This window comes from Zea mays, chromosome 8, assembly GCF_902167145.1.
Source record: "Zea mays cultivar B73 chromosome 8, Zm-B73-REFERENCE-NAM-5.0, whole genome shotgun sequence".
Classification (NCBI taxonomy): domain Eukaryota; kingdom Viridiplantae; phylum Streptophyta; class Magnoliopsida; order Poales; family Poaceae; genus Zea; species Zea mays.
The window spans coordinates 148,635,947-148,659,305 of NC_050103.1; the positions used below are offsets into that span (position 1 = coordinate 148,635,947).

Sequence of the window (23,359 nt, forward strand, 5' to 3'; positions counted from 1 at the left end):
AGAAGCAAAATTCAGTAGCCCTTTCTACCGCCGAAGCCGAGTATATTGCCGCAGGTCATTGTTGCGTGCAACTACTTTGGATGAGGCAAACCCTTAGGGACTACGATTACAAACTAACCAAAGTTCCTCTTCTATGTGATAATGAGAGTGCAATCCGCATGACGGATAATCCCGTTGAACATAGCCGCACTAAACACATAGCCATTCGGTATCATTTTCTAAGGGACCACCAACAAAAGGTAGATATCGAGATCGCTTATATTAACACTAAAGATCAATTAGCCGATATCTTTACCAAGCCACTAGATGAACAAACTTTTAACAAACTTAGGCATGAGCTAAATATTCTTGATTCTAGAAACTTCTTTTGATGTCTTGCATACATAGCTCATTATTATACCTTTGATCATGTCTCTTTTATATGCTATGACTAATGAGTTTTCAAGTGAATTTCAAACCAAGTCATAGGTATCTTGAAAGTGAATTGGAGTCCTCGGCGAAGACAAAGGCTTCCACTCCACTCCATGACTCATCCTTTGCCGTCACTCCGAGCCACTCTCCGTCTTTGGTATAATCTTCACTCTTATGTCTTTTACCAAAGGGGGAGAAAGTTATAACAAGGGCTCTAATGATTCTGTTTTTGGTGATTTATGCCAAAGGGGGAGAGAGCATGAGCCCAAAGCAAAAGGACTGCACCACCAACTAATTTTAAAAGAGTTTTTCAATTGATATGATTTTCAAATTGGTATCTCATTGTGTTCAAAAGGGAGAAAGTAGTATATTCAAAACTTAGTATCTTAAAACCCTCTTGAACACTAAGAGGAGATTTTATTAAGGGGGAGTTTTGTTTAAATCAAACGAAAAGCATTTGAAACAGGAGGAGAAAATTTCAAAACTTGAAAATGCTTCTCAAAATCTTGCTCATTTACCTTTGACTATTTGCAAAAGGACTTTGAAAAGAATTTACAAAAGAATTTGCAAAAACAAAACAAGTGGTGCAAGCGTGGTCCAAAATGTTAAAATTAAAGAAACAATCCATGCGTATCTTATAAGTATTTATATTGGCTCAATTCTAAGTAACCTTTGCACTTACATTATGCAAACTAGTTCAATTATGCACTTCTATACTTGCTTTGGTTTGTGTTGGCATCAATCACCAAAAAGGGGGAGATTGAAAGGGAATTAGGCTTACACCTATTTCCTAAATGATTTTGGTGGTTGAATTGCCCAACACAAATAATTGGACTAACTAGTTTGCTCTAGTCTATAAGTTATACAGGTGCCAAAAGTTCACAAAAATCCAATAAAAAGACAAAGAAAAGGGTTCAACAAAAAAGCAAGGGATAACCGAAGTGTGCCCTGGTCTGGCGCACCGGACTGTCCGGTATGCCACCGGACAGTGTCCGGTGCACCACCGGACAGTGTCCGGTGCACCAGGGGACTCCAAGCTGAACACTTCACCTTCGGGAATTCACAGAGGCGCTTCGCTATAATTCACCGGACTGTCTGGTGTACCACCGGACAGTGTCCGGTGCCCCAAGGGAGAGCAACTATGAACTCGCCAGCTTCGGATTTCTGCTCCGCTAAAATTCACCGGACATGTCCGGTGCACACCGGACTGTCCGGTGAGCCAGCGGAGCAACGACTACTTCGCGCGCAACGGTCGACTGCAACGCATTAAATGCGTGCCTGCGCGCGCAGAGGGGCAGTGCACGCGCGGGTGGCACACCAGACAGTCTACAGGACTTGTCCGGTGCGCCACCGGACAGCCAGGCGGGCCCATAAGAAAGAGCTCCAACGGTCGAACCCTAACGGTCGGGTGACGTGGCTGGCGCACCGGACTGTCCGGTGCGCCATGCGAAAGCAGCCTCCACCAAACGGCTAGTTTGGTGGTTGGGGTTATAAATACCCCCAACCACCCCACATTCAAGTCATCCAAGTTTTCACCCTCCAACTACTTACAAGAGCTCTAGCATTCAATACAAGACACACCAAAGAGATCAAATCCTCTCCCAACTCCACACAAAGCGTTAGTGATTAGAAAGAGTGATTTGTCATGTTCATTTGAGCTCTTGCGCTTGGATCGCTTCTTTTCTTTCTCATTCTTTCTTGAGATCAAACTCACTTGTAATTAAGGCAAGAGACACCAATCGTGTGGTGGTCCTTGCGGGAACTTTGTGTTCCATTTGTTTGAGAAGAAGAAGTTCACTCGGTCCGAGGGATCGTTTGAGAGAGGGAAAGGGTTGAAAGAGATCCGGTCTTTGTGACCACCTCAACGGGGAGTAGGTTCGCAAGAACCGAACCTCGGTAAAACAAATCCGTGTGTCATACTCTTTATTCGCTTGCGATTTGTTTTGCGCCCTCTCTCTCGGACTCATTATTATTTCTAACGCTAACCCGGCTTGTAGTTGTGATTAACTTTGTAAATTTCAGTTTCGCCCTATTCACCCCCCTCTAGGCGACTTTCAGGTGTCACTCCCCCTTACTCCACAGAAGGACCAAATGCTCTCTACGAGCTAGTTCTTCGTCGCTCCGTCATGGTAAACTATTCGCAAACTGTGTACATGTTTGAGTTGGATCACCCACAAACTCTCCAAGTGACCGCCGCCAAGTCGTATAAGTGATGCAGATCGCTAAGAGTAACAAGTACTAACTTACTTGACCTGTCGAAGTCTAATGAGGGTTGTGGATGCACACAAGCTACTCTTAATACATTAATGATGTTGCTAATCATGTTATTATTGACTCTCAAGTTTCTCACTAGGTAAAGACTCTTCCACACTCTCAAATGGTTCCTTAAAGAGTTGAAATGGGCAAAAAACCCTCTCGCGGCTAAGTCGAATGGTATAAATAGCTCTAAAGGGTGAAACTAGCCGTTACAACCTCACTTAGCATGGTCAGGGGCACTAAACATGTCCAATACATACTAACTCCCTACATCGGATATGATGGTGCCTTCCCAACGACAAGTTCTGGCCATTACTGTACGTAGTATCCAATGTGCATACCAAATACATCGATAAGTAGTATAATTACAAACCTCTCTAAATAACATGTTTGATAACCTGTCCAATGGTGCACCAAACATATCCGATAATTTACATCATCTTTGAATACCGAGTCTTTGAAAACCGAGTACAAGTATTTGAAGCCTCTATGAGTGTCTTGCCCAGTGCACCGTATCTGCATCCGGTGTACATTATGATTAAACACAAGACACACTTATATTCGATGCACACCAAATATGTCAGATGCTACTACAACACTACCAACTCACTTGTTTTGATTGCTTTTTAGTTCAATTTTATTTCAAACTTTTTCGTAGGCTCTCTTGAGTTTAACTAGCACAAGTCAATTGTACACCATCATATCTAATAAGACTTACCGAGGTCAAGCACATGTTTTATGCCTCTTTATAGTATGGTTAAAAGAAAATAAAAGTCATATTAACTTTATTAACACTTAAAACTAGTTGATCCTTAGCCTTCTCGGACATTCTTTAAAAATCGACCATTGATTCTATTAATAAAGGCATGGATACCATATGAATCCAATCATCTTGCATTATTGTAACATTGTTTCTGTAAAACATACATTAACTATAATAATTTATATTGTCATTAATCATTGAAACCAAACCAGGGTCATCATGCATCCCTTCTTCAGCCAGATGAATAATGGAACGAACAAACAATGAATAAAATTGCACTAGATTTGCCGCCGGTATCTCTGCAATACATATACAGGCTTAAGAAAATGAGTCTCTCTTGAAAGGTAGAATGCAGGCAACACTAGGAATCTACTACGACTCTAAGATGATATGACAGATCAAATACACCACTTGATGAAAAATGGGAATGTCATTGCCGTTGTCAAGCAACGTGATGCAATTCTTCAGCAACAGAACCTTGGAAAAGGGTGTCATATCTCAAGCGCCTTGTGACATCAAAGAAATGTGCTACAGCTTCTTCGGGTGTTTTCTGAAGTACACCATGGCCCAGATTAAGTATATGACCTTTTGGACCAGCTGCTTTCACAACCCTGCAGAGCAGGCAGTAAGAGACAAAGAATAATTAGCAGTTCATAGCACCTAATCCCCAAAAAGAAATTGGAATGTAATGACTGGAGGCAAAGCCCATTTATGCTTGTGCACCAACCATTACAGTAAAGACTTAATGGTGCTATACATGTTTCACGATATTACTGAAAACATGCAGAAAGATACAGCAACACCCTGAGTTGTGTACGTAATCATTTATTCTCTTCAATCAATAGTTCAATAGATCTAAGGATGAACATCCACTGGTAGTTTTGTAATGAGTATACTAGCTTTTTCTTGAATACACAGGGGATAGTTTGGTACACAACTGAAGGTTTGCATCAGAAATGAGATAAGCTTTGCAAAGTGTACAGCTGAACTAAATGATCAAAGATTGATAACTACTGCGAAGATCACGTTACGATGGTGTAACACAAATACATGACCGGGCTGATTGGTGGTTCATAAAGGATCTATCCACAGCACCGTAGTGCAGGTGGCCTTTGTTTGGATGGTTGGACTTACATATGCAACACACCGGCTGCAGGCAGCAGGCCTGCACAAGCCACCCTTCTAAGTGACTAAGTGAGGCTCATTTCCCACGACCTTCACCGCAACGGTTGATATCCTCACTCCTCGTCCCCCAACTTGCCACTCATCAGTGTTCGGCTGGTCAGTGTCATGCCGGTGCCTGCCACCTGACTTCAGTGCTCGCATCGGTGTTTCCCAAGGAGACGATTTGTGATTAGCAGGAGGGGCAGAGAGAGCAAAAGGACAAGGCCTGCCGCTTTGGATTTTGTGGGACGGAGGTGGCAATGATGTAGTTCATGTTGTATGACGTAGAAAGGCAGAAAAGATGAGGGAGACAGAGGTTGAAGAAGGAATGAGGTGATAGAGTTTAGGCCAACCACAGTAACAAAGAGGTGACTGCATCCAACTCCATGCAAGCAACCAAACACAGTCTCCAACGATGAAAAAGGTAGACAATCAAACCAAACACACCTCATTGCATGCAGTTATAAAGGCTAAGGCTATGCTGCATAGGGTGTAATGCAGGTTTATCATAGTGCAGGCAACCAATCATACCTGACATGAAGATGTATAGTACACTGCTCAAGCAGCACTTTAGGTGATCTCATTAATGAATTGCACATGAGCATTAAGCAAAAACACAAAATAACGTAAATTAAATGGAAATCTTTGAGCCTTTACTAACCTATGAATTTCATCAGTCAGTACTGGTAATGGTGAGAACAAAAATGCTGGATCCACATTCCCTTGTACACTAATGCCATTACCAAGGCGCCTCCTTCCATCAGTCATGTCCACTGTCCAGTCAAGCCCAATAACATCAACTCCTGTGTTCTTCATGCGCTCAAGTAAACCTCCATTTCCATTTATATACAACACAAGGGGTACATTAGGGCACTCTTTCTTAATCCTACTCACAATCTGTTGGAAAAATAGAAAAGCTTATTGAACAGAATCAGTAAATCAAAACTTTGCATGAAATCTTTTAATCTCTACTCTATTAAAGCACCAGTTTCGTGCGTCGAGCGTCTCGTGCGAAGCGCGTAGGTCTGTTACTCTTCCTTACTTCTCACCTAACAATGAGCCGTTACAGTACAGATGGGCCTTGAGAAACCACCCAAGCCCAACATGATAAGAAGCCGCCACTCGCAGCGCAACGCTCCCACATAGTACCAACTCGCTAGCTGGAGGAGGACGAGCGACCGAGCGGCCTATACCTTTCTCGGTCTTTTGACTAAGATAAGGTGTAATATTTGTTCCTATCAGTTTAAATGTTTAATATCTGATATATGGATCATATGTTCACTTTGATATTAAATTTATTTTTTATGGGTATCAAATATGATTGTGTGCCGTCGCAAAGCACATGCATTGTACTAATTGAGCTCTAAATAACAGTCTACAAGCTATGATATTTTGCACATTTTTCAAGGTCGAGATGAAATTCTGAATTTTTCCTTATAAATATACCAAGCTTTTGAAATTACCATTAGGACCGAGTAAGTTATATGCACTGTGCTAGTTGCAGTCTTGAATATATGCAAACCAAAATCACATAATTATACACTATCCAAAATTCCAAATCCATGTCAACTGAGAACATGTTGCTGATGTAAACACCAGCTACTGGTTATATTGAGAGATTAGCTTTTTCTATATTCCACTTTCGCCCTAGGTTATAAGGGACTTGCAGTCATAATTTGTAACCATAACAAGTCTTGTAATGCGGTACCAGATACTGCAGGGGATTGATGCTATTAATTATATCAGAAGCATTTCAGTGTAAGCATAATGAGAGTACTTCTTAGCAGATACTGAGCTTTATTCAGTGGGAGTCATCAGTGTTATACCATAAGACAGTGCAGATACATAGCAACACCATGAAGTTGGTAATACATGAAAGCAAGAAAAGTAAGGAAGAGTCACCTGTTTGATATATGGTTTTGACCACTGCTCCCACACATGAGGTGGAAGCTGTCCACCCCATGAATCAAATATCTGTATACACTGGGCCCTCGAGTTAACTTGGTAAATGATATAGTCAGATATGGCTTGTGCAAGGTGAGAGAGAAGACCCTTCAAGACATCTGGAGCTGTATGGCACATGCTCTTTATATTTGTGTACGTGTTGGTCATCCCCCCTTCAACAATGTAAGTTGCAATTGTCCATGGGGCCCCCACAAATCCTAGCAAAGCAGCTTTTCCATCAATCTAGAGGATAGAGGAAACAAGATTTATAAGCATCAAAGTGTACGGCAGAATGCTTTACTGAACTATACCCAATAAAACAACACTCATAAAATAAACTGTTGATGTTCAAAAGTATATATTGCAATGAGAATAAAACTGTCAGCAGAATATTCAACAATAAGAGCAACAAGAAGATGGCTTTGGGTAGGTTTACCAATGATTGATCGGGCTCATAATCCACTAATTAATAGTTTTAAATTTAAAAATGCCCAACTGAGTGTACCAACAGATATTTCAAAAATCACTGGCATAAATATTTAATTCAGATAACAAATATGAAGCATATTATAGACATAATCAACACCCGAAGAGATTAAAAAACAGCATGTCATGTTTCTGAAGTTGCAAGCATTGGAAAATCATGTTGATTTTCCAAGGAGATATCTCAAATATGTCGAATTTTCTCATCCCCAGTGTCATTTTCCTAACATCAGCACTGAATCTAATGTTACTTGAACCCTTCATACATCAATGCATCTGGTAGGCCAAATGCCAACACATGCGTTTACTCATCATAATACCTTGTACGTTTATAGCTAGTACGTATCATTTAGGGGGTGTTTGAATGCACTAGAGCTAATAGTTAGTTGGCTAACAAATGGAATTAGCTAGCTAACAAATAGCTAGCTAATTATTAACTAATTTACTAAAAATAGCTAATAGTTGAACTATTAGCTAGTGTGTTTGGATATCTGATATCTCCAGCTAATTTTAGTCAATACCTATTAGCTCTAGTGGATTCAAACACCCCCTTAGTGATCCCAAAGCACTACGACAAGTAACTCAATGGAACCGAGCTTTCCGTAGCTACAAATGTAGGGATACGGGCATTACCTCATTTCGCAGAATCTTTAGTGACTCCCCGACGAACTGGAGCATATCAAGGTCGATGGGGACGAGCTCCCTCACCTGCTCTTTGGACCGTACTGGCGATTGGATCACGGGCCCCTTGGAGTCCGAGATATCGAACGGCACCCCGATGGCCGGCAGGGGCGTGAGTATGTCCGAGAACAGGATGACGCCGTCGGGCGCGAAGGCACGCCACGGCTGCAGCGTGATCTCGACGATGAGGTCCGTGTTCTCGGAGCGCTCCCGGAACGAGGGGTGGCGCTTGGCCAGCGCCTGGTACTCCGCCATGTACCGCCCTGCCTGCCGCATCATCCACGCGGGCGGGCGTGGGAGGCCGTCCTCGCCCCGCGCCGCGCGCACCAGCAGCGGCTCCTCTGGGCACGCGTCGTGTAGTTCAGATTAGAAGCGAAATGGTGGTGAGAAAGGAAAGGGAATTGGGTTTACCCGAGGCGGAGAAGGACGGCGAAAGGGATGCGAAGATGGCGCGACTGCGCCGACGGCGGGTGGAGAAAGAGGAAGGCGCCGCGGTGAGGAAGACGGCCGTCGCGGTGGCCGTCGGGAGCATCATGGCGGATTGGCGGTAGCGATTTGGTGGTGGCGGTTACCGTGGCTTCGCCTTTTGCTATCTCTAATCTAATCTTGTTTCGGGCCTTCGGGGTGATAGGCGAAGAGGCCAGCCTCTGTCGCCTCGCTGGGTGGATGGGGTTGAGTTTTTTTTTTTCTATTTTAGCATTCAAAACTAAACGTTTCTCTCTAATAGCACTCTTAATATTAGATTAGTTATAATAGTACCTTTAAGTGAAGTATTTTGCTAAAATGGTATTTAAGGTACTTATAACTTTTTTATTTTTATTTTTAAATTTTTTTTGCTTCCAGAATGACCATTCTACCCTGTTTATTCTCCCAGCTTGTGCAAACACTTGATCCACCGTTGCTAGTAACTCTAGACATCCGAACAAATAATAAGGGTTAGTTTGAGAACATTATTTTTTAAGGAATTTTTATTTTTTTAAAAAATTAAACTAATTTCATTTAAGATTCAGTGCTGATGTATGAAGGGTTCAAGTAATATTAGATTATTTATAATATAACTTTGTGGACTATTTTGCTAAAATAGTATTTAGAGTACTTTTAACTTCTTTTTATTTTCTTTTCAGTTTTTTGCTTCCGGAGTGATCATTCTACCCTTGCTTTCGGATCCCCGCGTTCGCATTTGCTGCCGTCAGCCATCCTCGCCCCTTCCGCACCAGATGCATTGATGTATGAAGGGTTCAAGTAACATTAGATTCATTTGCTGCCGTCAGCCATCCTCGCCCCTTCGGGTTGTATTGATGTTAGGAAAATGACAGTGGGGATGAGAAAATTCGACATATTTGAGATATCTCCTTGGAAAATCAACATGATTTTCCAATGCTTGCAACTTCAGAAACATGACATGCTGTTTTTAATCTCTTCGGGTGTTGATTATGTCTATAATATGCTTCATATTTGTTATCTGAATTAAATATTTATGCCAGTGATTTTTAAAATATCTGTTGGTACACTCAGTTGGGCATTTTTAAATTTAAAACTATTAATTAGTGGATTATGAGCCTGATCAATCATTGGTAAACCTACCCAAAGCCATCTTCTTGTTGCTCTTATTGTTGAATATTCTGCTGACAGTTTTATTCTCATTGCAATATATACTTTTGAACATCAACAGTTTATTTTATGAGTGTTGTTTTATTGGGTATAGTTCAGCAAAGCATTCTGCCGTACACTTTGATGCTTATAAATCTTGTTTCCTCTATCCTCTAGATTGATGGAAAAGCTGCTTTGCTAGGATTTGTGGGGGCCCCATGGACAATTGCAACTTACATTGTTGAAGGGGGGATGACCAACACGTACACAAATATAAAGAGCATGTGCCATACAGCTCCAGATGTCTTGAAGGGTCTTCTCTCTCACCTTGCACAAGCCATATCTGACTATATCATTTACCAAGTTAACTCGGGGGCCCAGTGTATACAGATATTTGATTCATGGGGTGGACAGCTTCCACCTCATGTGTGGGAGCAGTGGTCAAAACCATATATCAAACAGGTGACTCTTCCTTACTTTTCTTGCTTTCATGTATTACCAACTTCATGGTGTTGCTATGTATCTGCACTGTCTTATGGTATAACACTGATGACTCCCACTGAATAAAGCTCAGTATCTGCTAAGAAGTACTCTCATTATGCTTACACTGAAATGCTTCTGATATAATTAATAGCATCAATCCCCTGCAGTATCTGGTACCGCATTACAAGACTTGTTATGGTTACAAATTATGACTGCAAGTCCCTTATAACCTAGGGCGAAAGTGGAATATAGAAAAAGCTAATCTCTCAATATAACCAGTAGCTGGTGTTTACATCAGCAACATGTTCTCAGTTGACATGGATTTGGAATTTTGGATAGTGTATAATTATGTGATTTTGGTTTGCATATATTCAAGACTGCAACTAGCACAGTGCATATAACTTACTCGGTCCTAATGGTAATTTCAAAAGCTTGGTATATTTATAAGGAAAAATTCAGAATTTCATCTCGACCTTGAAAAATGTGCAAAATATCATAGCTTGTAGACTGTTATTTAGAGCTCAATTAGTACAATGCATGTGCTTTGCGATGGCACACAATCATATTTGATACCCATAAAAAATAAATTTAATATCAAAGTGAACATATGATCCATATATCAGATATTAAACATTTAAACTGATAGGAACAAATATTACACCTTATCTTAGTCAAAAGGCCGAGAAAGGTATAGGCCGCTCGGTCGCTCGTCCTCCTCCAGCTAGCGAGTTGGTACTATGTGGGAGCGTTGCGCTGCGAGTGGCGGCTTCTTATCATGTTGGGCTTGGGTGGTTTCTCAAGGCCCATCTGTACTGTAACGGCTCATTGTTAGGTGAGAAGTAAGGAAGAGTAACAGACCTACGCGCTTCGCACGAGACGCTCGACGCACGAAACTGGTGCTTTAATAGAGTAGAGATTAAAAGATTTCATGCAAAGTTTTGATTTACTGATTCTGTTCAATAAGCTTTTCTATTTTTCCAACAGATTGTGAGTAGGATTAAGAAAGAGTGCCCTAATGTACCCCTTGTGTTGTATATAAATGGAAATGGAGGTTTACTTGAGCGCATGAAGAACACAGGAGTTGATGTTATTGGGCTTGACTGGACAGTGGACATGACTGATGGAAGGAGGCGCCTTGGTAATGGCATTAGTGTACAAGGGAATGTGGATCCAGCATTTTTGTTCTCACCATTACCAGTACTGACTGATGAAATTCATAGGTTAGTAAAGGCTCAAAGATTTCCATTTAATTTACGTTATTTTGTGTTTTTGCTTAATGCTCATGTGCAATTCATTAATGAGATCACCTAAAGTGCTGCTTGAGCAGTGTACTATACATCTTCATGTCAGGTATGATTGGTTGCCTGCACTATGATAAACCTGCATTACACCCTATGCAGCATAGCCTTAGCCTTTATAACTGCATGCAATGAGGTGTGTTTGGTTTGATTGTCTACCTTTTTCATCGTTGGAGACTGTGTTTGGTTGCTTGCATGGAGTTGGATGCAGTCACCTCTTTGTTACTGTGGTTGGCCTAAACTCTATCACCTGATTCCTTCTTCAACCTCTGTCTCCCTCATCTTTTCTGCCTTTCTACGTCATACAACATGAACTACATCATTGCCACCTCCGTCCCACAAAATCCAAAGCGGCAGTCCTTGTCCTTTTGCTCTCTCTGCCCCTCCTGCTAATCACAAATCGTCTCCTTGGGAAACACCGATGCGAGCACTGAAGTCAGGTGGCAGGCACCGGCATGACACTGACCAGCCGAACACTGATGAGTGGCAAGTTGGGGGATGAGGAGTGAGGATATCAGCCGTTGCGGTGAAGGTCGTGGGAAATGAGCCTCACTTAGTCACTTAGAAGGGTGGCTTGTGCAGGCCTGCTGCCTGCAGCCGGTGTGTTGCATATGTAAGTCCAACCATCCAAACAAAGGCCACCTGCACTACGGTGCTGTGGATAGATCCTTTATGAACCACCAATCAGCCCGGTCATGTATTTGTGTTACACCATCGTAACGTGATCTTCGCAGTAGTTATCAATCTTTGATCATTTAGTTCAGCTGTACACTTTGCAAAGCTTATCTCATTTCTGATGCAAACCTTCAGTTGTGTACCAAACTATCCCCTGTGTATTCAAGAAAAAGCTAGTATACTCATTACAAAACTACCAGTGGATGTTCATCCTTAGATCTATTGAACTATTGATTGAAGAGAATAAATGATTACGTACACAACTCAGGGTGTTGCTGTATCTTTCTGCATGTTTTCAGTAATATCGTGAAACATGTATAGCACCATTAAGTCTTTACTGTAATGGTTGGTGCACAAGCATAAATGGGCTTTGCCTCCGGTCATTACATTCCAATTTCTTTTTGGGGATTAGGTGCTATGAACTGCTAATTATTCTTTGTCTCTTACTGCCTGCTCTGCAGGGTTGTGAAAGCAGCTGGTCCAAAAGGTCATATACTTAATCTGGGCCATGGTGTACTTCAGAAAACACCCGAAGAAGCTGTAGCACATTTCTTTGATGTCACAAGGCGCTTGAGATATGACACCCTTTTCCAAGGTTCTGTTGCTGAAGAATTGCATCACGTTGCTTGACAACGGCAATGACATTCCCATTTTTCATCAAGTGGTGTATTTGATCTGTCATATCATCTTAGAGTCGTAGTAGATTCCTAGTGTTGCCTGCATTCTACCTTTCAAGAGAGACTCATTTTCTTAAGCCTGTATATGTATTGCAGAGATACCGGCGGCAAATCTAGTGCAATTTTATTCATTGTTTGTTCGTTCCATTATTCATCTGGCTGAAGAAGGGATGCATGATGACCCTGGTTTGGTTTCAATGATTAATGACAATATAAATTATTATAGTTAATGTATGTTTTACAGAAACAATGTTACAATAATGCAAGATGATTGGATTCATATGGTATCCATGCCTTTATTAATAGAATCAATGGTCGATTTTTAAAGAATGTCCGAGAAGGCTAAGGATCAACTAGTTTTAAGTGTTAATAAAGTTAATATGACTTTTATTTTCTTTTAACCATACTATAAAGAGGCATAAAACATGTGCTTGACCTCGGTAAGTCTTATTAGATATGATGGTGTACAATTGACTTGTGCTAGTTAAACTCAAGAAAGCCTACGAAAAAGTTTGAAATAAAATTGAACTAAAAAGCAATCAAAACAAGTGAGTTGGTAGTGTTGTAGTAGCATCTGGCATATTTGGTGTGCATCGAATATAAGTGTGTCTTGTGTTTAATCATAATGTACACCGGATGCAGATACGGTGCACTGGGCAAGACACTCATAGAGGCTTCAAATACTTGTACTCGGTTTTCAAAGACTCGGTATTCAAAGATGATGTAAATTATCGGATATGTTTGGTGCACCATTGGACAGGTTATCAAACATGTTATTTAGAGAGGTTTGTAATTATACTACTTATCGATGTATTTGGTATGCACATTGGATACTACGTACAGTAATGGCCAGAACTTGTCGTTGGGAAGGCACCATCATATCCGATGTAGGGAGTTAGTATGTATTGGACATGTTTAGTGCCCCTGACCATGCTAAGTGAGGTTGTAACGGCTAGTTTCACCCTTTAGAGCTATTTATACCATTCGACTTAGCCGCGAGAGGGTTTTTTGCCCATTTCAACTCTTTAAGGAACCATTTGAGAGTGTGGAAGAGTCTTTACCTAGTGAGAAACTTGAGAGTCAATAATAACATGATTAGCAACATCATTAATGTATTAAGAGTAGCTTGTGTGCATCCACAACCCTCATTAGACTTCGACAGGTCAAGTAAGTTAGTACTTGTTACTCTTAGCGATCTGCATCACTTATACGACTTGGCGGCGGTCACTTGGAGAGTTTGTGGGTGATCCAACTCAAACATGTACACAGTTTGCGAATAGTTTACCATGACGGAGCGACGAAGAACTAGCTCGTAGAGAGCATTTGGTCCTTCTGTGGAGTAAGGGGGAGTGACACCTGAAAGTCGCCTAGAGGGGGGTGAATAGGGCGAAACTGAAATTTACAAAGTTAATCACAACTACAAGCCGGGTTAGCGTTAGAAATTAAACTACAAGCCGGGTTATATCATAAAAAATTAAACTAATTTCATCTAATGTTACTTGAACCCTTCATACATCAATTCATTAAAAAATTAAACTATTCGCAAGGGTTGCATCCACCGCCCGAGCCCAGCGTCCTCTGCAAGCCTGAGCTCTCTCCCTCAACCGCCGCCTGCTCCTCCGTCGCATCGGTGCGGCGGCCTCGACCACAGTCCCGTCTCCCCTTCCGCGGCATTCGCTCAGCAGGTACATTCCTCCATTCCGTTGCGTATGCGCTCGTCCCCCGCTGCATCGTCGCTAGGGTTTTCACCTCGCCGCATCGTCCATACGGAAGACCTCGCCGCCTCCAGGTGTTCCGTATCCGGTCGTCGCCCGTAGACGTGGCTGCATCGTCGCTAGGGATTTCACCTCGCCGCCACCAGGTCTTCCGTATCCCCTCGTCCCCCGTAGACGTGGCTGCATCGTCGCTAGGGTTTTGACCTCGCCGCCGCCAGGTCTTCCGTATCCGCTCGTCCCCCGTTGACGGCGCAAGGCTTTTCACCTCGCCGCCGCTAGGTCTTCCGCACGGTTGGACTCCGCCGTTGCATATCCTTCTTCCCCGATGTCGTGTTACGGATCCGGTGTACCCCATGTAGTGATTATGCTTTAGGTTGCAGCGACGTGTGTGCTTCAAACTTCCCACTGTAATGAAGCCAATTGTGAACTGCTTAGTAACGAAAATCATGTTTATTTGGTGTTCAGATCTCGGGGTGTTAGCTGTTTGTCTCTCTGTTGCATCACAGAATCTCCACTCCAACGAAGGTGATGTTCACATTTAATTATTTTCCCCTTCTTGTCATTAACATTGTGTATGTTAAGCAGTAATTGTTCATATGTTCACGTTTTTTGGTTACTCCATTCAAACTGTGTTTGTAGTGTCAAAAGTACAGAAGTTAGTAGTAAATGTTTGGTATAGCCTCCTTTGTTAGCAGCCTAGGCACTGGAAAAGTAAGCCAAATTTGTGTACATAGTCCCCATGTCTGGTATACTAACGACCTAATAAATCCACATCAAATGGATTCAGCTGACTCCATAGCCGACAAGGCAATTGGAAGGATGCAAGAGATTTCGGACAAGATATTTTCCGTAGCGAGGGAAACAATCCGTCCTGGGCGCGGATTGACCTCATTTGATGCTACCAAACTTCGTGTAGCTTTGGAGGAGATAGCTTGCATGCTGGAGCAAGACTCTCTGGTGTTGCAAGAGCATTTGGACATCGTGAACAACTTTAACATCCCGGTTGACAGCAGCTATGAACCTTCTACCTTGTCGTCACCACCCCCCTCTGACGACGACCTGACTCCACATTGGGACTTTGCGGAGCATTTCCAAAACTTCTGGGGAGTTGAATATGACTCCGATCAGATGCCTTCGTTTAGTGACAATGATGTTTAAGGTAGAAGGGAGTGAACCTTGGAGTTAGGTGTTTGAATAACATGGTTGAAGTCCCTTAGCTTTTGTGTACTAAGTGCGTAGGGAAACAGGGAATCAGTTTGTTCTTTTGGTTAATGGGCTGCTGTACATGTGTTCCATGTCATTTTGTGTCCAGTACCAGTTTATTTAAGGTTCTCGTTGTGTAATTATGCAAATTCGAATCTTAGTACTTATGGTATTATCTGAACATAATATGGCCAGTATATTGTTCATCTTTGTTGTTGTTTTTAATCCGAGAACACTACGTATGTTGAAAACTATACACTTGTTATGCACTAGATGGACAAGTCCGGCAAAGTGATTGCAAAGTGGGATAGTAGAGCAACAAAAATTTACACAGAAATTTGTGTAGAAGAGGTCAATGCTCGGAACAGGCCACAACAATTCCTAAATGCCGAAGGGTATGCTAACCTCATAAGGAAGTTTAAGGAACGCACTGGCCGCACTTACACCAGGGATCAAATGAAGAATAGGTGGGATTCGTTGAAGAGAATGTTCACCCAGTGGAAAACTCTGAATGAAAGGGCTACAGGTCTTGGTCGAGACCCTCATACTGGTTCAATCAGTGCGCCAGATGAGTGGTGGGCCAAGCAAAATGAAGTAAGTTCATATTTGTTTTCGTAGAGTAACATTAGTATTGGCCATCTAAAAGTAGGACTACGAATTGGTGCAGGCAATGCCAGGTTGTATTATGTTCAAAACAGCCCCCCTAGAGAATGAGGACGAGCTAAAGGTTATGTTTGGACCAATTGTGTGCACAAATGAAAGAACCCTGGTGCCCGGCGTCGAGGATGCTAATTCATCTTCTGATGATCATTTGGAATACACTTTAGGTGGGGGTGAAAACAGCACACCTGACCCCTGCACAAATGCTACTGGCAAGCGTAAGATGCGACATGATTCCCCTAAACCAAAGAAGAAAAAAGATTCGAGGGAAGAGTACATGAAAAGACTTGTGGCGGCTTTTGAGTCCCGCTCAATTACCACAAACAAGTCTATTACCTCTTCTGACAATGACCCGGTTCGATTAGAGATTAAAAAGCAGTTGATACAAGTGAAGGAAGATGGATCACCTGAAGGGAGCGAAATACATTTGTTTGCCACGCATCTTCTGATTCATAAGAAGTATAGAGATGTTTTTGCAAACTTGGAGACAAAAGAAGGAAGAATCTGATAGTCGCCTAGAGGGGGGGTGAATAGGGCTAAACTGAAATTTACAAATATAAACACAACTACAAGCCGGGGTTAGCGTTAGTAATAAAGAAATGAGTCCGCGAGAGAGGGCGCAAAACAAATCCCAAGCGAATGAACAAGTGAGACACGGAGATTTGTTTTACCGAGGTTCGGTTCTTGCAAACCTACTCCCCGTTGAGGAGGCCACAAAGGCCGGGTCTCTTTCAACCCTTCCCTCTCTCAAACGATCCACGGATCGAGTGAGCTTTCTTTTCTCAATCCCTTGGAACACAAAGTTCCCGCAAGGGCCACCACACAATTGGTGCCTCTTGCCTTGATTACAAGTGAGTGTTTGAACACAATGAGAGAATCAAGAAGAAAGAAAGCAATCCAAGCGCAAGAGCTCGAAAGAACACAAGCAAATCACTCTCTCTAATCACTAATGCGTTGTGTGGAATTTGGAGAGGATTTGATCTATTTGGTGTGTCTAGAATTGAATGCTAGAGCTCTTGTAGTAGATGGGAAGTAGAAAACTTGGATGCAATGAATGGTGGGGTGGTTGGGGTATTTATAGCCCCAACCACCAAAAGTGGCCGTTGGGAGCCAGTCTGTTCGATGGCGCACCGGACAGTCCGGTGCCCCCTGCCACGTCATCAGTGCCGTTGGATTCGACCGTTGAATCTTCTGACATGTGGGCCCTCCTGGATGTCCGGTGGCGCACCGGACATGCACTGTTCACTGTCCGGTGCGCCGGTATGGGCACGCCTGCCATCTGTGCGCGCAGAGCGCGCATTAAATGCGCGGCAGAGAGCCGTTGGCGCGGAGATAGCCGTTGCTTCGTGGATGCACCGGACAGTCCGGTGAATTTTAGCGCCGCGGTCTTCGTGAAAATCCGAGGCTGGCGAGTTCCAGAGCTGCGCGACCTTTGGCGCACCGGACACTGTCCGGTGTACACCGGACAGTCCGGTGATTTTTAGCGCGGCGGCTCCTGGAGAAACCCGAGGCTGAGGAGTTCAGCGCGGAGCTCCCTGGTGCACCGGACACTGTCCGGTGCGCCACCGGACAGTCCGGTGCGCCAGACCAGGGAGGCCTTTTGGCAGCCTTTACCCTTCACTTTGAATCCAACTTTGGTCTTTTTGATTGGCTTGTTGTGAACCTTTGACACCTGTACAACTTATACACTAGAGCAAACTAGTTAGTCCAACGATTTGTGTTGGGCAATTCAACCACCAAAATTATATAGGAACTAGGTGTAAGCCTAATTCCCTTTCAATCTCCCCCTTTTTGGTGATTGATGCTAACACAAACCAAAGCAAAAATAGAAGTGTATAATTGAACTAGTTTGCATAATATAAGTGCAAAGGTTGCTTGGAATTGAGCCAATTTAAATACTTACAAGATATGCATGGATTGTTTCTTTATTTTATTATTTTGGACCACGATTGCACCACATGTTTTGTTTTTGCAAAATCTTTTTGTAACATCTTTTCAAAGTTCTTTTGCAAATAGTCAAAGGTAAATGAATAAGAGTTTGCAAAGCATTTTCAAGTTTCGAAATTTTCTCCCCCTGTTTCAAATGCTTTTTCCTTTGACTAAACGAAACTCCCCCTAAAAGAGATTCACCTCTTAGTGTTCAAGAGGGTTTTGATTTTTTTTTTTGAAATTCTACTTTCTCCCCCTTGAGAACACAATAGGATACCAATGGATAAAATTCTTTTGGAAACACAAAATTTTTGAAATTAGGTGGTGGTGCGGTCCTTTTGCTTTGGGCTCATTTCTCCCCCTTTTTGGCATGAATTACCAAAAACGGATTCATTAGAGCCCTCGAAAGTGCTTTCTTCCCCTTTGGTCATAAATAAATGAGGTAAGATTATACTAAAGACGAAGTCCGGTCCTTTTGCTTTGCTCATTTCCCCCCTAAGAATGGAGAGTCTTTTGGAGCGATGGCGAAGGATGAGTTGCGGAGTGGAAGCCTTTGTCTTCGCCGAAGACTCCAATTCCCTTTCAATACACCTATGACTTGGTTTGAAATAGACTTGAAAAAAACACATTAGTCATAGCATATTAAAGGGACATGATCAAAGGTATATTCATGAGCTATGTGTGCAAGTTAGCAAAAGAAATTTCTAGAATCAAGAATATTGAGCTCATGCCTAAGTTTGGTAAAAGTTTGTTCATCAAGTGGCTTGGTAAAGATATCGGCTAATTGATCTTTAGTATTAATGTATGCAATCTCGATATCCCCCTTTTGTTGGTGATCCCTAAGAAAATGATACCGAATGGCTATGTGCTTAGTGCGGCTATGCTCGACGGGATTGTCGGCCATTTTGATTGCACTCTCATTATCACATAGCAAAGGAACTTTGGTTAGTTTGTAACCATAGTCCCGCAGGGTTTGCCTCATCCAAAGCAATTGCGCGCAACAATGACCTGCGGCAATGTACTCGGCTTCGGCAGTGGAAAGAGCAACCAAATTTTGCTTCTTTGAAGCCCAAGACACCAAGGATCTTCCCAAGAACTGGCAAGTCCCTGATGTGCTCTTTCTATTAATCTTGCACCCCGCCCAATCGGCATCCGAATAACCAATCAAATCAAATGTGGATCCCCGAGGGTACCAAAGTCCAAACTTAGGAGTATAAGCCAAATATCTCAAGATTCGTTTAACGGCCGTAAGGTGGGATTCCTTAGGGTCGGATTGGAATCTTGCACACATGCAAACGGAAAGCATAATGTCCGGTCGAGATGCACATAAATAGAGTAAAGAACCTATCATCGACCGATATACCTTTTGATCCACGGACTTACCTCCCGTGTCGAGGTCGAGATGCCCATTAGTTCCCATGGGTGTCTTGATGGGTTTGGCATCCTTCATTCCAAACTTGGCTAGAATGTCTTGAGTGTACTTCGTTTGACTGATGAAGGTGCCCTCTTGGAGTTGCTTCACTTGAAATCCTAAGAAATACTTCAACTCCCCCATCATAGACATCTCGAATTTTTGTGTCATGATCCTACTAAATTCCTCACAAGTAGATTCGTTAGTAGACCCAAATATAATATCATCAACATAAATTTGGCATACAAACAAATCATTGTTAAGAGTTTTAGTGAACAAAGTAGGATCGGCTTTTCTGACTTTGAAGCCATTTGTAATAAGGAAATCTCTAAGGCATTCATACCATGCTCTTGGGGCTTGCTTGAGCCCATAAAGCGCCTTAGAGAGCTTATAGACATGGTTAGGATACTCACTGTCTTCAAAGCCGGGAGGTTGCTCAACATAGACCTCTTCCTTGATTGGTCCATTGAGGAAGGCACTTTTCACGTCCATTTGATAAAGCTTAAAGCCATGGTAAGTAGCATAGGCTAATAATATACGAATTGACTCAAGCCTAGCTACGGGTGCATAGGTTTCACCGAAATCCAAACCTTCGACTTGGGAGTATCCCTTGGCCACAAGTCGGGCTTTGTTCCTTGTCACCACACCATGCTCATCTTGCTTGTTGCGGAAGACCCATTTGGTTCCTACAACATTTTGGTTAGGACGTGGAACTAAATGCCATACCTCATTTCTAGTGAAGTTGTTGAGCTCCTCTTGCATTGCCACCACCCAATCCGAATCCTGAAGTGCTTCTTCCACCCTGTGAGGCTCAATGGAGGAAACAAACGAGTAATGCTCACAAAAGTGTGCAACACGAGATCTAGTGGTTACCCCCTTATGAATGTCGCCGAGGATGGTGTCGACGGGGTGATCTCGTTGGATTGCTTGGTGGACTCTTGGGTGTGGCGGTCTTTGCTCTTCATCCTCCTTGTCTTCCTCATTAGCATCTCCCCCTTGATCATTGCCATCATCTTGAGGTGGCTCATTTGATTGATCTTCTTCTTCATCAACTTGAGCTTCATCCTCGTTTTGTGTTGGTGGAGATGCTTGCGTGGAGGAGGATGGTTGATCTTGTGCATTCGGAGGCTCTTCGGATTCCTTAGGACACACATCCCCAATGGACATGTTCCTTAGCGCGATGCACGGGGCCTCTTCATCACCTATCTCATCAAGATCAACTTGCTCTACTTGAGAGCCGTTAGTTTCATCAAACACAACGTCACATGAGACTTCAACTAGTCCAGTGGACTTGTTAAAGACCCTATATGCCCTTGTGTTTGAGTCATAACCAAGTAAAAAGCCTTCTACAGTTTTAGGAGCAAATTTAGATTTTCTACCTCTTTTAACAAGAATAAAGCATTTGCTACAAAAAACTCTATAATATGAAATGTTGGGCTTTTTACCGGTTAGGAGTTCATATGATGTCTTCTTGAGGATTCGGTGTAGATATAACCGGTTGATGGCGTAGCAAGCGGTATTAACCGCCTCGGCCCAAAACCGATCCGATGTCTTGTACTCATCAAGCATGGTTCTTGCCATATCCAATAGAGTTCGATTCTTCCTCTCCACTACACCATTTTGTTGAGGAGTGTAGGGAGAAGAGAACTCATTCTTGATGCCCTCCTCCCCAAGGAAACCTTCAATTTGAGAGTTCTTGAACTCCGTTCCGTTGTCGCTTCTTATTTTCTTGATCCTTAAGCCGAACTCATTTTGAGCCCGTCTCAAGAATCCCTTTAAGGTCTCTTGGGTTTGAGATTTTTCCTGTAAAAAGAATACCCAAGTGAAGCGAGAATAATCATCCACAATAACTAGACAGTACTTACTCCCGCCGATGCTTATGTAAGCAATCGGGCCGAATAGATCCATGTGTAGGAGCTCCAGTGGTCTGTCAGTCGTCATGATGTTCTTATGTGGATGATGGGATCCAACTTGCTTCCCTGCCTGGCATGCGCTACAAATCCTGTCTTTCTCAAAATGAACATTTGTTAATCCTAAAATGTGTTCTCCCTTTAGAAGCTTGTGAAGATTCTTCATCCCAACATGGGCTAGTCGGCGGTGCCAGAGCCAACCCATATTAGTCTTAGCAATTAAGCATGTGTCGAGTTCAGCTCTATCAAAATCTACTAAGTATAGCTGACCCTCTAACACACCCTTAAATGCTATTGAATCATCACTTCTTCTAAAGACAGTAACACCTATATCAGTAAATAGACAGTTGTAGCCCATTTGACATAATTGGGAAACAGAAAGCAAGTTGTAATCTAAAGAATCAACAAGAAAAACATTGGAAATGGAATGGTCAGGGGATATAGCAATTTTACCCAAACCTTTGACCAGTCCTTGATTTCCATCCCCGAATGTGATCGCTCTTTGGGGATCTTGGTTTTTCTCATATGAGGAGAACATCCTTTTCTCCCCTGTCATGTGGTTTGTGCACCCGCTGTCGAGTATCCAACTTGTGCCCCCGGATGCATAAACCTACAAAACAAGTTTAGTTCTTGACTTTAGGTACCCAAATGGTTTTGGGTCCTTTGGCATTAGATACAAGAACTTTGGGTACCCAAACACAAGTTTTTGACCCCTTGTGCTTGCCCCCAACATATTTGGCAACTACTTTGCCGGATTTGTTAGTCAAGACATAGGATGCATCAAAAGTCTTAAATGAAATGCTATGTTCATTTGATGCACTAGGAATTTTCTTTTTAGGCAACTTAGCACGGGTTGGTTGCCTAGAGCTAGATGTCTCACCCTTATACATGAAAGCATGATTAGGTCCAGAGTGAGACTTCCTAGAATGAATTTTCCTAATTTTGCTCTCAGGATAACCGGCAGGGTATAAAATGTAACCCTCGTTGTCCTGAGGCATGGGAGCCTTGCCCTTAACGAAATTGGACAACTTTTTAGGAGGGGCACTAATTTTGACATTGTCTCCCCTTTGGTAGCCAATGCCATCCTTAATGCCAGGGTGTCTCCCATTATAAAGTATGCTACGAGCAAATTTAAATTTTTCATTTTCTAAGTTGTGCTCGACAATTTTAGCATCAAGTTTAGCTATATGATCATTTTGTTGTTTAATCAAAAGCATGTGATCATAAATAGCATCAACATCAATGTCTCTACATCTAGTACAAACAGTGATATGATCAATGGTAGATGTAGAGGGTTTGCAAGAATTAAGTTCAACAATCTTAGTATGAAGTATATCATTCTTATCTCTAAGATCGGAAATTGTAACTTGGCAAACATCTAATTCTTTAGCCTTAGCAAGTAATTTTTCATTTTCATCTCTAAGGCTAGCAAGGGAAATGTTTAATTCATCAATTCTAGCAAGCAAATCATCATTGTTATCTCTAGAATTGGGAATTGAAGCATTACAAACATGTGAATCAACCTTAGCATTTAAAATAGCATTTTCATTTCTAAGGTTGTCAATCATCTCACGGCAAGTGCTTAGCTCACTAGATAATTTTTCACATTTTTCTACTTCTAGAGCATAAGCATTTTTTACCTTAACATGCTTTTTGTTTTCTTTAATAAGGAATTCCTCTTGAGAATCCAAGAGATCATCATTCTCATGAATAGCACTAATTAATTCATTTAATTTTTCTTTTTGTTGCATGTTTAGGTTGGCAAAAAGAGAGCGCAAGTCATCCTCCTCATCACTAGCACTATCATCACTAGATGTTTCATATTTAGTGGAGGATCTTGATTTTACCTTCTTTTTGCCGTCCCTTGCCATGAGGCACTTGTGGCCGATGTTGGGGAAGAGGAGTCCCTTGGTGACGGCGATGTTGGCGGCGTCCTCGTCGTCGGAGGAGTCGCTTGAGCTTTCGTCGGAATCCCACTCCCGACAAACATGGGCATCGCCGCCCTTCTTCTTGTAGTATTTCTTCTTTTCTCTCCTCTTGCCCTTCTTGTCGTTGTCCCTGTCACTGTCACTTGATAATGGACATTTTGCAATGAAGTGACCGGGC

The 23,359-nt window shown here is 42.4% G+C and overlaps 2 protein-coding genes and 2 pseudogenes across 4 annotated transcripts; 2 read left to right on the forward strand and 2 right to left on the reverse strand.

The window, feature by feature from the left end:
* Positions 1–2,952: 2,952 nt before the first annotated feature.
* LOC118473148 (uroporphyrinogen decarboxylase 1, chloroplastic) lies at positions 2,953–8,368 on the reverse strand. Of its 2 annotated transcripts, none has more exons than XM_035961840.1 (5): positions 8,114–8,368; positions 7,655–8,043; positions 6,497–6,781; positions 5,256–5,491; positions 2,953–3,183 (listed from the first exon to the last, which is right to left on the reverse strand). In XM_035961840.1, exons 1-5 carry the CDS (start codon positions 8,235–8,237, stop codon positions 3,099–3,101), a joined length of 1,119 nt encoding a protein of 372 aa, XP_035817733.1. In that variant the 5' UTR covers positions 8,238–8,368; the 3' UTR covers positions 2,953–3,098. The 2 variants fall into 2 exon arrangements, with proteins under 2 accessions (XP_035817733.1, XP_035817731.1); XM_035961838.1 differs by lacking the exon at positions 2,953–3,183 and adding an exon at positions 3,596–4,041.
* On the forward strand, positions 5,784–5,952 carry LOC111590072 (uncharacterized; annotated as a pseudogene).
* Positions 8,369–9,467: 1,099 nt separating the features above from the next.
* LOC100192850 (uncharacterized) lies at positions 9,468–12,604 on the forward strand (the record flags this gene model as incomplete). Of its 2 annotated transcripts, NM_001367434.1 has the most annotated exon segments (3): positions 9,468–9,754; positions 10,760–10,995; positions 12,210–12,604. In NM_001367434.1, coding segments are annotated over 3 exon segments (692 nt in total), but the record flags the coding sequence as incomplete, so codon positions are not given.
* LOC111590066 (uncharacterized) lies at positions 10,299–10,467 on the reverse strand (annotated as a pseudogene).
* Positions 12,605–23,359: the final 10,755 nt, after the last annotated feature.

Bases quoted from the DNA above. Each gene is read 5' to 3' on its own strand.
- LOC118473148 (XM_035961838.1), bottom strand. From the start codon at position 8,237: ATGATGCTCCCGACGGCCACCGCGACGGCCGTCTTCCTCACCGCGGCG. The intron at 8,044-8,113 runs GTAAACCCAATT...ACGCGTGCCCAG, and splicing joins GCCGTCCTTCTCCGCCTCGG to AGGAGCCGCTGCTGGTGCGC. The intron at 6,782-7,654 runs GTAATGCCCGTA...TCTATCCTCTAG, and splicing joins TAAAGATTCTGCGAAATGAG to ATTGATGGAAAAGCTGCTTT.